Here is a 13,730-nt window from a genome sequence, read left to right on the forward strand (position 1 = left end):
TTTCCAGCTTCCCAGCTCTTGTGGATAGCTTCCTCCAGCATCCCCCCTTTCCTCTTTTGTACATGCCCTCTTACAACACCCCCTTATCCTGGGCACGCTTTGCTTGTTTGCTTCTTTGTCTCCTTTGAAAACAGTGCAAATTACCTCTTGGTGTGCTGAATATGATGATATACTGCGCAGACTGATTGTATTAATCCGTTCTTTTTTTTTTTCTTTTTGGGAGATTTCATTTTTAGAAAGGAATTTCTGATTTATAGCCATTCAAAACTCAAGGACTATTTTGGTTTTTTATTAATGCTCATTACTTGCTGCTTTTCTAAGTTTTTTCTTCCATTTCCCTGCCCTGCTTATCAAACTGTGTGGAGTTTTTTTGTGTTTTCCACAGTTGTGCGAACTACAGAGTCTTTTCTCATCGCCCTCGTCAGCAGCTGACCTCTCTTGCTCTGTGTACCAACCACTGGCTTCTTTCACCCTCAGGGGACAGAATATACCTTCTTCACTTTCCTGTGGCTCCCTGGAGAGGTGCCTCTTTCTGTCTTAAATCATTTTATCAATTGCCTTTTTCAACACTGGTGTGATAGCCTGCTGTGTCTGCCATAGGATAATGGTCCCTGATGGGAAAAAACCTTCATGCTGGGTAGCTGTTAAATCCACTGTGAAAAACACACAGATAATCAAACTTGCCAAACACCAGTAGCTTCAACACGGTGCAATTTCATTAGTTAAAGGTGTGCACAAACTTTTGTCCTATCCTCCTTGGTAACACTGTCCAAAGGCAAGGCAGTAGTGAGTGTTCATTATGCAGCACATTTTATAGATGGAAAAATTGTTGCAAAAACAAATGAGAGGACAATACAATTCCTATACTTTCAATCATTCTGCCACCATTTTTCACCCAGAATTTTACTAATCTCTTCACAGAGTGGTATAGACTGTAGGAGGTTGGGGGGGGGGGGGAGTGTCAGGAATATGCCCAGACCTAGCTTACTAGAATTTTAAGCAATACCTGAATTTTTTTTTCCATTTGTTTTCTGATGATGATACAGCAAGGAGCAGGCTTACAGATCAGCCACAGGAGGGTTTACACTCAAAGTCAGGGGTATCTGCGCAGGTGGCACTAGTGGTAAAGAACCTGCCCGCCAATGCAGATGTAAGAAATGCAAGTTCAATCCTTGGATTGGGAAGATCCCCTGGAGAAGGAAATGGCACCCCGCTCCAGTATTCTTGCCTGGAGAATCCCATGGACAGAGGACCCGGGTGGGCTACAGTCCACAGGGTTGCAAAGAGTCAGACACAACTGAGCAACTAACACTAACACAAAGAGAAGGCATGGGACTACATTTATGTGCCTCATCAATTTTTTTTAATTTTTATTTTCAAATAATTTTAGATGTGCAAATAACTACTAAAATCATAGAGTTCCTGTTCCTGTGTATTTCTGAAAGAGATGGGAATACCAGACCATCTGATCTGTCTCTTGAGAAACCTGCGTGCAGGTCAGGAAGCAACAGTTAAAACTGGGCATGGAACAACAGACTGGTTCCAAACAGGAAAAGGAGTACATCAAGGCTGTATATTGTCACCCTGCTTATTTAACTTATATGCAGAGTACATCATGAGAAACGCTGGGCTGGAAGAAGCACAAGCTGGAATCAAGATTGCCGGGAGAAATGTCAATAACCTCAGATATGCAGATGACACCACACTTATGGCAGAAAGTGAAGAAGAATTAAAGAGCCTCTTGATGAAAGTAAAAGAGGAGAGTGAAAAAGTTGGCTTAAAACTCAACGTTCAGAAAACTAAGATCATGGCATCTGGTCCCATCACTTCATGGGAAATAGATGGGGAAACAGTGGAAACAGTGTCAGATTTTATTTTCGGGGGCTCCAAAATCACTGCAGATGGTGACTGCAGCCATGAAATTAAAAGACGCTTACTCCTTGGAAGGAAGGTTATGACCAACCTAGATAGCATATTTAAAAGCAGAGACATTACTTTGCTAACAAAGGTCCATCTAGTCAAGGCTATGGTTTTTCCAGTGGCCATGTATGGATGTGAGAGTTGGACAATGAAGAAAGCTGAGCGCCAAAGAATTGATGCTTTTGAACTGTGGTGTTGGAGAAGACTCTTGAGAGTCCCTTGGACTGCAAGGAGATCCAACCAGTCCATCCTAAAGGAGATCAGTCCTGGGTGTTCATTGGAAGGATTGATGTTGAAGCTGAAACTCGAATACTTTGGCCGCCTCATGTGAAGAGTTGGCTCATTGGAAAAGATCCTAATGCTGAATAGAATTGGGGGCAGGAGGAGAAGGGGATGACAGAGGATGAGATGGTTGGATGGCATCACTAACTCTATGGACATGGGTTTGGGTAAACTCCGAGAGTTGGTGATGGACACGGAGGCCTGGCGTGCTGCAATTCATGGGATCGCAAAGAATTGAACATGACTGAGCAACTGAGCTGAACTGTGTATCCTCTCCCCTGCTTCCCACAATAATAACGTTGTACACATGTGACTATAGGGTGATGTCTTTCTAATGTCTTTGCCTGTCAGGGGAAGGCTTAGCTGGCACACCTGACTCCAATCAGTATTCACTATGATGAGACTGTGCACGCGTGCTAAGTCACTTCAGTCGTGTCAACTCTCTGTGACCCCATGGACTGTACCCCACCAGGCTCCTCTGTCCATGGGGTTCTCCAGGCAAGAATACTGGAGAGGGTTGCTGTGCCCTCCTCCAAGGGATCTTCCCGACTCAGAGATCAAACCCATGCCTCCTACAGCTCCTGCATTGCAGGCAGATTCTTTACTGCTGAGCCACCTTAGCTTTGTTTATATTGTGCTTGGGCTTCCCAGGTGACGATTGTGGTAAAGAACCCACCTGCCGATGCAGGAGACGTAAGAGGCAAGAGTTCCATCCCTGGGTCGGGAAGATCTCCTGGAGGAGGTCATGGCAACCCACTCCAGTATTCTTGCCTGGAGAATCCAATGGACAGAGAAGCCTGGCAGGCTACAGTCCATAGGGCCGCAAAGAGTTGGAGACGACTGAGGCGACAGCATGCACACATGCATACTGTGCTTACAAAATGCCAACAGGCACTCTGGCTAAGCGCTTTTAGACACTGCAACAGCCACAGTCACTGTCGCTGCCCCCTTTTTACAGATGAAAACTGGGCTTAAGTGAGTCATGGTGTCGCCTAACTCACTCAAGATTACATGGCATGTAAATGGCAGAGTCAAGATTCTTAACCAGTGTGTTAGCTGCTTTCCTGGGAGATGTCATGTGTGTATTCGGGGCTCAGAATTCTCCAGGGGTCTTCACAAAGGTTGTATTTAACTTCCTCCACTACTTCAGGGTGAGTGATGCCCTGCCACCAGACCGTCAGACACCTGTGGGGCAGCTGCCACTGATAGAGCAGGGATGTTGGGACGCTGATCAACCCCCTTCTGTCTCATTTCTGGGATGCTTCATCCCTGGCTGAAGCACTGCAGTAGCAGGGTTACAGATGAAGCTGTGTTGTGGCTCTCACTTTCATGCCAAGGAGTACAAGACGGAGAGTGCTGGCAGACGGCCCGTCTGGGCTGTGGCAGAGCAGTAGGTGTTGAGACCCAAGCTGACACGCTTGAGCACCTTTCGGAGGCCTTTTCTCAAATCCCACCGTTGGCATTCATCCTGCAGAATTGGTTCTTTCTTCAGGAGATTTGATTCCAAATCCAATCATGTATCAAACATCGCCGTCATCTGACAGCTTTTTAAATGTCCATATTGCTTATGAGATTGAGTGGAAAAGGAAGGAGGTGGGTAGGGAAAGGTCATGCCAATCTCAGTTGTTACATTCGGTGCCAGGTACAACAGAAACCAAGGGCATTTAAGCCCAAACGACCTTGGTAACTTGATCTCTCACATTCCATGTATTCCAGCCAAAGAAATAAACACTGGTGTAAAATGTTGAAGAGATGCTTAACACTTTTATGTTACAAAGTGCTTTTACATTATCTGAGCCTCATCACACCTTTACAGGTGAGAAAATTGAGCTTCAGGGAGAGGAAACATGTTGTCAAAGATTCTCCACTTAGTATTTGGCACAGTCAAGGTGGGGGCCTCAGAAAGCAGCAAAGACTTCAGTGTTCCATGGACCTGGGTTCCAGCCTCACTTCTGCCACTACTAGCTTTGTGGTTGTCTCCAGGCCTCACTTTCCTCCACTTTTAAATGAGCATCCTCACAGTACCTACCCCATTAGGTTCTTGTGAGGGTACAAGTACATGATACATAAAAAGCTTGGCAGAGTACCCAGCACAGGGAGATAACAGGAATGGTAGCTGTTAGTATTAGTTCAATTCTCCATCCATTAGGAATGAATCTGGCTTCAACTAATAGAATAGTCAAGCAATGTTGACTTAAAAACAAATGGGAGTTACTTTCTCTTACAGTAAGTGTGAAGGCAGGTAGTCTTGGGCTGGCTAGCAACTGAATGATACTATCAAAGACTGTTTACCTTCTTTCATTCCATCCCAGTCTCCACAGCATGTTGATTTGCTCCCTCATGGTGGCAAAGTGGCAGTGACAGCTCCATCCACCATGTTTGGGGGATGTTTCCCCTTTAGTAAAGAAAGCAAAAGTTTTCCCCAAACCTCACTACCAACCATAGCAGACATCTGGTTTTTTCTTATTGTCCTAAACTGTGTCTTCTGATTCTCGGTAACTGAAAGGACACTTGGAAAGTGAGCATTTAACTTTTCAGACTTAATTGTACAAGTGGCAGTGAAGAAGGTAGATGAGAATAGGAGTAGATTAAGCCAACTGTATTTGCCACAGTTCTTGCTGCCTCTTACAATGTCATTAAATTTTTTTTTTTGTTTAACTAGTCCTTAGGTGTAGAGAGCTTAGTTAACCGTAACCACGTGTTCATGACAGATGAACAGCAAAGCCCCTTTTCTGGACTAAGTCCATTTTATTTTCACAAAATGTGTACTATTTCATGTGCATCTATTTTTTTCTTAACTTTTTTATTGAAATACATATACACTAGAGTGCACAGATATTTCTAGATGGCTCAATAGATTTTTGCTATTTATCTTCATTAAAACACCACTCAGATTAACATAGAATATTCCCACCATCCCAGGATCTTTTCTCTATTTTCCCTATGCTGTTAATACTCCCTCCCAAAGGTAACCATTATTCTGATCTGTATCCTTATAGATCTGTTTTACATGTTCTTTGACTTCACTTAACTGGAGTTGTACACTTATATGTAGCTTGTAGAATCTCATGGACAGGGGAGCCTGGCAGGCTACAGTCCACAGTGTCACGTAAAGCTGGACATGACTGAAATATGACAGCACGCACACACGTGTAGTCTTTTTGGGGGTGACAGTTCGTTCACCTGTGAGACTCATCTGTTATTGTAGGCAGTGGTAGTTCATTTGTTTCCTGCTCTCTCTCCATGCTTTGTCTCCCTGCACAGACTTGGAGTAAGTGGTATTATGAGAACCAGAATAGCACAGACATGGAAGTCACCCCTTTTCCCCTCGTGGAGTATCTTTTCCTCATAAAACCACCCACTTTGATTTCTCACAAAGCTCGCCTGGGCACTGCTCTCTCCAGCACCATGTCTACTTTAAAAGGAATCTCTTGTATGTTTGCCTTGGAAGCTCTCAGCATAAAAGCATTTTCTTGAACACTGGGAGAGGGTGGAAGAGGAGAGTAAGAGAGCAGTGCTTCCTGAAAGGACGTTTTTAGTCAAAGGAAAAAAGTGCCAACTAAAGTCATCATTTGAAACTTGAGCCTGGAAGCCAGCCTTTGGAGCAGAGATTTAGGTTGGTCTTCCAGTATTCTCCCCTTCTAACAGTCTCCATTCAGGGGCAAAAGAAACAGCTCTGTCTTGGGGCTGGGAAAGCTGGTTTGAATTCAGGCTGACTCTGAGAAGTCTTCCTTCCCGCCAAGGCTCTGGCTGGTGGGCTTTCCTGTCAAAGCCAGCATGACTTTCTTTATAAGATAAACTTTCAACTCCGGGACAAACTTGAGAGCAGGAATAAAGCTAATGCTTTTCAGTGGAGTCTTAAATGAAGATGAAAGGGACTAAATAGTTATTCCTGCAAGTATGGTCATGTCTAGGAATCAAGTAGAAAAATTCAAACTATGTACATTAGCTCTAGTGGCTGGTCATCATCATCTCTCTTTAGGTATCTGCTGGTTCTGAGCGTTGTGTCTGCTAGGATAATGAATTAGAATATTCAGCAGAGACTTAATCATGGATTCTTTGCTTAGCAGCTAGAGCACTGCCAAGGGACTAGTTTGGCAAGTTGGGTCATCTTCAGGCACTGCGGTTCAGGTCCAACACCCATCCATGTTTGTGTCGGTGGGCACAGAGGATTAAGGGGATGAACCATTGAAATCTGCTGCCTCTAACATCCAATGACCAACCTTGGATTCAGCAAGATTTACTGCTAATGACTTTAGAAAGTTTTATTAAGTTATTGAGTAATTTCTGTATCCCTTGCCCTCACAAAGGGCTTTTCATATATTATTTCAATTATTCCCCACAGGACCTAGGGAGATAGGTAAAGTTGTTCCCATTTTTGTAAATCAATAAATTAAGGCTTGGAGAATTTAAGTTACCTGCTAGAAAGTAACAAGTAGTAAGTAGTAGGTTTGAGAGTCAACACTAAGTCTTTCAGATTCCAAAGACTGTATACTTTGTAAGATCAACTAGCTTTTAAAAATAACCCCTCCATATATATACAGTGAAATACTACTCAGCCATAAAAGATGAAATAATGCCATTTGCAGCAACATGGATGCAATTAGAGATTATTATACTGAGGTAAGTCAAAAAGAAAGACAAATACCATATAATATTACTTATTTGCCGAATCTCAAGTGTGACACAAATGAACTTATCTATGAAACAGAAACAGACTCACAGATACAGAGAACAGATTTGTGGTTGCCAAGGAGAGTAGGGAGGGAAGAACTGGGAGTTTGGGATTAGTAGGTGCAAACTATTATCTATAGAATGGATAAACAACAAGGTCCTATTGTATAGCATAGGGAACTATATTCAATATCCTGTAATAAACCATAGTGGAAAAGAATATGAAAAAAATGTATATGTGTGTGTAACTGAATCACTTTGCTGTATAGCAGACATTAACACACATTGTAAGTCAACTCTATGTCAATAAAATACATTTTAAAACAACAAAAAATAAATATATAACTAAAAGTAAAAATAACCTCTTGCCTTTCTGATGTGCCAGCTCTCCTGTCAGCCCTTGTCTTCCCCTCACCCCAGCTCGTGCTCTTCAGAGTTTGTCCAGTAAGTGACTGGTTGTTGAACAGCTAAAAGCTGTAAATGCTTTGTCACTTACTTTGAATTTAGTTGTTGAATTGTCACTGTAATACAATTATATTTTATTAAGGAAATTTTTTAAAATATTTAAAACCATAGAGCTTAATGGAAAACACTCTGATGGATAATAAGAAGACTGGTTTCGATCCTTAATGTCACCATGAATCAAAACAAACTGTGAGATCTTAGATATAGACTTAATTTCTGTGTGCCCATTTCCCTCATTTGTGAAATGAGGAGGTTAAGGTATGTGATTACTAGTGTCTCTCTCTGTTCTAAAAACATGGGCCTCTATGCCTCTTTTTATTTTGTTCTTGTAATTCTAAAATGGCTCCAGAGTACAAATATTTCTTAAAGGAGCCTTAATTACTAAATGCAAATCAAGAGAAGTGGATAACATTGGGGCTTTCAGAATTTTTTGGAATATATAAGTTCTTTACTCTTCCAAGCAAAGCTACATTTTCCACTGCATTTCCCATTCCAACATTCCCACCAAAAGAAAAGTGTATAGTTTCTTAAATAATTCATATTGGAACTTAGATTCCTTGAGGGTCTGGCAAGCTTTAATCTTGGATAAGGTGGTGTAAAATATTGCCAATAGCCAACCTCAGGTTGCCAACCCAAAATATAAGTCTCTCCTTGTTCAGTATATGAATTTATAACGTAAACCATTTAAAATTCTACCTGGCACTATTGAATAGAATTGACAGTGTTGGGCAACTCTGTAAAGAAGAAATAAGGCAATATTGTGGTCCAAGTAGTTAAGAATATGCTATACTTAAAATTTTACTGCATCATTTCAGACCCAATAAAGAAAAAACTGGTCATGTGAGTGACTCAGGATCGTCTGTCATCAGATATGGGCTTAATCCGGAGAAGGTCTTCATGCAGGTTCATTACTTAAAGGTAAGCGTCTCTGAGTGACAGAAGCCAGTTATTATGGTGCAGGACTTTTTAGATTTTACATGTGAACAGTGAAGGTTAGTAACATGGTTGGGGCAAAATAAACATATCGTCAACATTGTAAATGACATTTGATCGAGCAGATTCTGATCGTCCAACAGTTAAAGCATTTCGCACCCAGCATGAAGCATGAATCAAAGGAAGGTAAACTGTTCCCTTCCTTGTACCTCCCTTCTCCCTGCTTCACTTCAGCTTTGAAGAGCAGAATATTAAAATTGCTGTCAGGGTCCCACTAGAAGACCGGAGTGATTTTTTTTTTTTAAAGTATTTTAATTTGTAAAATCCTTTTCTGATAGCTAAAGGAGAGAGGAGCTGGGCCTCTTTTCCCTATTGATCTGTAATGGACATCCAGGTTTCATGTAAGCTGAAGGTAAATGAGACAGGGCCATGTGAGTTGAAACAGAGCAGTTGATGCTTAAGTTCCAAACTCAGCCCTACTAGTAACAGTGCAAAGGGCTGCCTGGGACAGGTCAGTCCAAACTCTCTAGGTGAGCATAAGGTGCTGGTGGGTAAGTTAGAGTTGATTTTGTAAGTATTTTTCTGATGAACCCATGATGGGCATCTTTTTTTCTCCTTCCTTTCTTCTAGGGCTATTTCCTTCTCCGGTTCCTTGCCAAAAGACTTGGAGAGGACACCTATTTTTCATTTTTAAGGAAGTTTGTGCACACTTTTCATGGGCAGCTGATTCTTTCTCAGGTAATTAGTGAGTCCTCTTGAGTCCATGATATACAGCTGGAGAGGGTGTGGCATATGGTAACTAGATTGCATATTAAAAAGTAGGGAAAAGATTTACGTTTCAGTGCAATAGGAAGACAGAGAAGGCAATGGCACCCCACTCCAGTACTCTTGCCTGGAAAATCCCATGGATGGAGGAGCCTGGTAGGCTGCAGTCCATGGGGTTGCTAAGAGTCGGACACGACTGAGTGACTTCACTTTCATGCACTGGAGAAGGAAATGGCAACCCATTCCAGTGTTCTTGCCTGGAGAATCCCAGGGACGGCAGAGCCTGGTGGGCTGCCATCTGTGTGGTCACACAGAGTCGGACACGACTGAAGCGACTTAGCAACTTAGCAGCAGCAATAGGAAGAATAGGAAGTTAATAAAGTGGACACAGAAGTGTTTCTGGGAGGGTCATCACCCAGTCTTTTAGGACAGACTGTAACCCAGAACTATCCTATGTGCACAGTGCTGTGGGTAGTTGCATCTGAAGTGAACTTGAAAACCAAAAACAAAGCGATTCCCACTCTCTCCTCCACCTGGAATGAGCTTTGCAAGGTTGGCTCCTTCTCGTCCTCTGTCTGAGCTTCAACACGACAATCCCAGAGTCCCTCTCGCTGAACAGAAATACATCCACCCTGTTCTTCTTACTCTCTGCCCTTTTCATTGTCTTCATTGCCATCACCATTCTTCATAATTATATTTTCCTTTATGGGTTCATTTGTTTCTTTTCTCTCCCTTCCATTCTATGTGCAATCTCGACAAGGCCAGACCGTTCTCTTCATTTCGCCGGTCCTTAGTATATGATTCACACGCAGTATGTGCACCATATGTATTTGATAAATAGATTAAAAACAAGATACACTGAAATATTCAGACAGCCTGGCCTGTCAGAGAGAGATTCTGTCAGTTTAACCAGGTGTTAGGCCGAGCTGCACATAGCGAGAAAGGTAACAAAGAGGCAGAGGCGCTGAAAACAGCGCTCGTAGCTGATGGAGAATAAAGGATGCACTCTCAGCACAGATTGGACGGTTGTGTTTTTGTGTGTGTGTGTATGTGACAGTTGTGCTCATATACAGTTTTGAAGTCAAATTGTGCACAATGTTAGATGCAAAGGGTGTGCATGTATAATCCAAACACACATGCAAGGAATAACATGAGTATAACACGACTAGATAGCGGTTCCGTGTCTCCACACTCTTTTTATTCTTTGGTTGAGATAATGGGGCCATATTTCTAGACATGTATTAGGAAAGGGAGCTTGAAAACTGGCTCAGAAGTCTTATATGGTTGGGGGACTGACCAACCCAAACCTCTTCTCACCAAGATACTGCAGAGTTGAAGGAGTGCATTAGGTTTACCGTGACCATTCTCATAACAGCTTTCCACGGAACACTTAGTGCTCCCTCTACCAAACTTTCCATTTTACTTTTGTTTAACTCTTTTGAATTATAGCTTTATTGTTTTTTCATAACAGCATTATTGAGATACAACTCACATACCATAAAATTCACCCTTTTAAAGTGTACCAGTCAGTGGTTTTTAGTATATTCATAACATTGTGCAACCATCGCTGCTGTCTAATTCCAGAACATTTTTATCACCCCAAAAGAAATCCCATACCTATTAGCAGTCACTGCCCAATTTCCAACCCCCCCTCCAGTTGTACACAACCACTCACCCACTTTCTGGCTCTACGGATTTGCCTATTCTGGACATTCCGTATAAATGGAGTCATATAATATGTGGCCTTGTGTGACTGGCTTCTTTCATTTAACATATTGTCAAGGTTCATGTTGTAGCATGTATCAGTACTTCATTTCTCTTTTTTAATTTTACTTTCTAACCTCTTAAATTGTGATGAAATATACATAAGAAAATTATCATTTAAACCATTTTTAAGTGTATAGTTAATGCATTAAATACATTCACATTGTTGTCAACTATCACCACCATGTATCTCCAGAACATTTTAATCTTCCCCAAATGAAACTTGTATCCGTTAAACAATAACTCCACATTCTTCCCTCTCCCCAGCCCCTAGCAACCACCATTCTATTTTCTGTCTCTGAGTTTGACTATTATAGACACCTCATGCAAATGGAATAATGTAATATTTATCCTTTTATATCTGGATTATTTGAGTTAACAAAATGCCTTCCAGTTTCATCCATGTTGTATAGCATGTAAAGGAATTTTCTTCCTATTTGTTTTTATTTATTTAGATCGTATCACATAGCTTGTGGGATCTTAGCTCTCCAACCACGGACTGAACCTGAGCCGTTGGCAGTGAAAGCACAGAGTCCTCACCATTGGATCGCCAGGGAATTGACTCCCTTAATTCCTTTTTAAGAATCAATATTTCCATAGTATACATATACTACATTTGGTTTATCCTCTCATCCATTAATTACCCCTCTTGGCTCTTGTGAATAATGTTGCTATGAACATTAGTGTACAAATATCTGTTCGAGTCCCTGCTTTCAATTCTTTTGAATATATACCTAGAAGTGGAATTGCTATATTATATACTGATTTAATTTTTTTAGTAACTGACATACTGTTTTTCCACAAGGGCTACATTATTTTGCATTCTCACCAGCAATGTGCAAGGGTTCCAATTTCTCCACATCCTTACCAACACTTGTCATTTTATTTTTTGATAATAGCCATCATTGTGGATGTGAACAGTATTTCACTGTGGTTTTAATTTGCATTTTTCTGGTAATTATGTTGAGGATTTTTTCATGGACTTATGGGGCATTTGTATATCTTTTTTGGAGAAATGTCTGCATATATGCTAAATTGCTTCAGTTGTGTCCGACTCTTTGCGACTCTATGCACTGTAGCCCACCCAGGCTCTTCTATGTATGGGATTCTCCAGGCAAGAATACTGTAGTGGATTGCAATGCCCTCCTCCAGGGGATCTTCCCCACCCAGGGACTGAACCTGTGGCTCTTATGTCTCCTGCATTTGCAGGCAGGTTCTTTACCCACTAGCACCACCTGGGAAGCCCTAGGAGAAATGTCTATCGAGATCCTTTTCTGATTTTTTATTTAGGTTGTCTTTTATTATTGAGTTGTAAGAGTATATATTCTAGATTTAAGTTCCTTATCAGATACATGGCTTAAAAATATTTTCTTGCCTAATTAAAAAGTTACTCCTATGTTTGTTCTAAGAGCATAGTCATTCTAGTTCTTATAGTTAGGTCTCCTACCCATTTTGAGTTAATTTGTGTATATGGTGTAAGGTAGATGGCTCAGTTTCATTGTTTTTTGTGTGAATATCCAGCTGTCTCACTTCCATTTTTGTCAAAAAGACTAGTCTTTCCCTCATTGAATTGTCTTGGCATCCTTGTTGAAAATCAGTTGACCATAAACCTAAGAGTTTATTTCTGGTCTGTCAATTCCAAATTCTGTTGATTTCTATTTCTGTCCTTCTGCCAGTCCCACAGTAAGTTTGGAAATTATTGCTCTTTCAACTGACACATACTCATTATAAAAAATTTAATAAGCAATACTGAAAAATACAATGAATGTAAATATCATTCAAAATCTCACTGTCCATAAATGCTAATAATTAATAGTAGGTGAACATCATTCTAGAAGTTGCATTTCTTTTATCCATTTCTATCTTTCTATATATGTTGTGTGTCTTTGTGTGTGTCTGTGTGTGCTCAGTTGCTCAGTAGTGCCCGATTCTTTGCACTATAGCCATGGACTATAGCCCACCAGGCTCCTCTGTCAATGGGGTTTTTCCAGGCAAGAATACTGGAATGGGTTGCCATTGCCTACGTGCCTGATCGTACACACATTTATAGATAGATGTATTTAGAAATAGTTTTATAAAAATAGACTATGTGCTTTTATAGCATATTTAAAAGCAGAGATGTTACTTTGCCAACAAAAGTCCGTCTAGTCAAGGCTATGGTTTTTCCAGTGGTCATGTATGGATGTGAGAGTTGGACGGTGAAGAAAGCTGAGTGCCACAGAATTGATGCTTTTGAACTGTGGTGTTGGAGAAGACTCTTGAGAGTCCCTTGGACTGCAAGGAGATCCAATCAATCCATCCTAAAGGAGATCAGTCCTGGGTGTTCATTGGAAGGACTGATGTTGAAGCTGAAACTCCAATACTTTGGCCACCTCGTGTGAAGAGTTGACTCATTGGAAAAGACTCTAATGCTGGGTAGGATTGGGGGCAGGAGGAGAAGGGGACGACAGAGGATGAGATGGTCAGATGGCATCACTGACTCAATGGACATGGGTTTGGGTAAACTCCGGGAGTTGGTGATGGACAGGGAGGCCTGGCGTGCTGCAATTCATGGGGTTGCAAAGAGTCAGACACGACTGAGCGACTGAACTGAACTGATTTAGAAATAGTTTTATAAAAATAGACTATGTGCTTTTAATGAAAAAATGTTTTAAATTTTATTTTACTTGAATTTAACACATGAAAAAGAAACTAAACTGAATATAAAAGACTTTCTTGAGCTTAAGGTAAATATAAGAGAGATCATTTCCTAAAAGATTCTTCTACAGTTAAGAAACACAATTACAAAAAATCTTTAAGAGGTTGAAATTGTTAGTTTTTTCCTCTTAAGATATATATCTTAATTTTGGAAAGTATCAATTTATTCTCATATATTAACATTAATATAAAAGATGAGGAAACCAGTAGTTATGTTTCAACTACTTTTT

General features: G+C 40.9%; 1 protein-coding gene across 14 annotated transcripts in view; it reads left to right on the top strand.

Moving 5' to 3' along the window:
* The window catches only part of AOPEP (aminopeptidase O (putative)), a 406,505-nt gene that overhangs the window by 267,903 nt on the left and 124,872 nt on the right, over positions 1 to 13,730 (top strand). For all 14 annotated transcript variants that reach the window (XR_014062841.1, XR_014062843.1, XR_014062842.1 and 11 more), the window contains 2 exons: positions 8,157 to 8,259; positions 8,905 to 9,012. Coding sequence is in view for 11 of the 14 variants with exons in the window: in XM_081522460.1 (XP_081378586.1) it covers positions 8,157 to 8,259; positions 8,905 to 9,012 (211 nt within the window). In the remaining 3 variants the exon portion in view is untranslated. The remainder of the gene's footprint in view (positions 1 to 8,156; positions 8,260 to 8,904; positions 9,013 to 13,730) is intronic.

This window comes from Giraffa tippelskirchi, chromosome 1, assembly GCF_054371585.1.
Source record: "Giraffa tippelskirchi isolate mGirTip1 chromosome 1, T2T-mGirTip1v1.2.pri, whole genome shotgun sequence".
NCBI classification, from domain to species: Eukaryota; Metazoa; Chordata; class Mammalia; order Artiodactyla; family Giraffidae; genus Giraffa; species Giraffa tippelskirchi.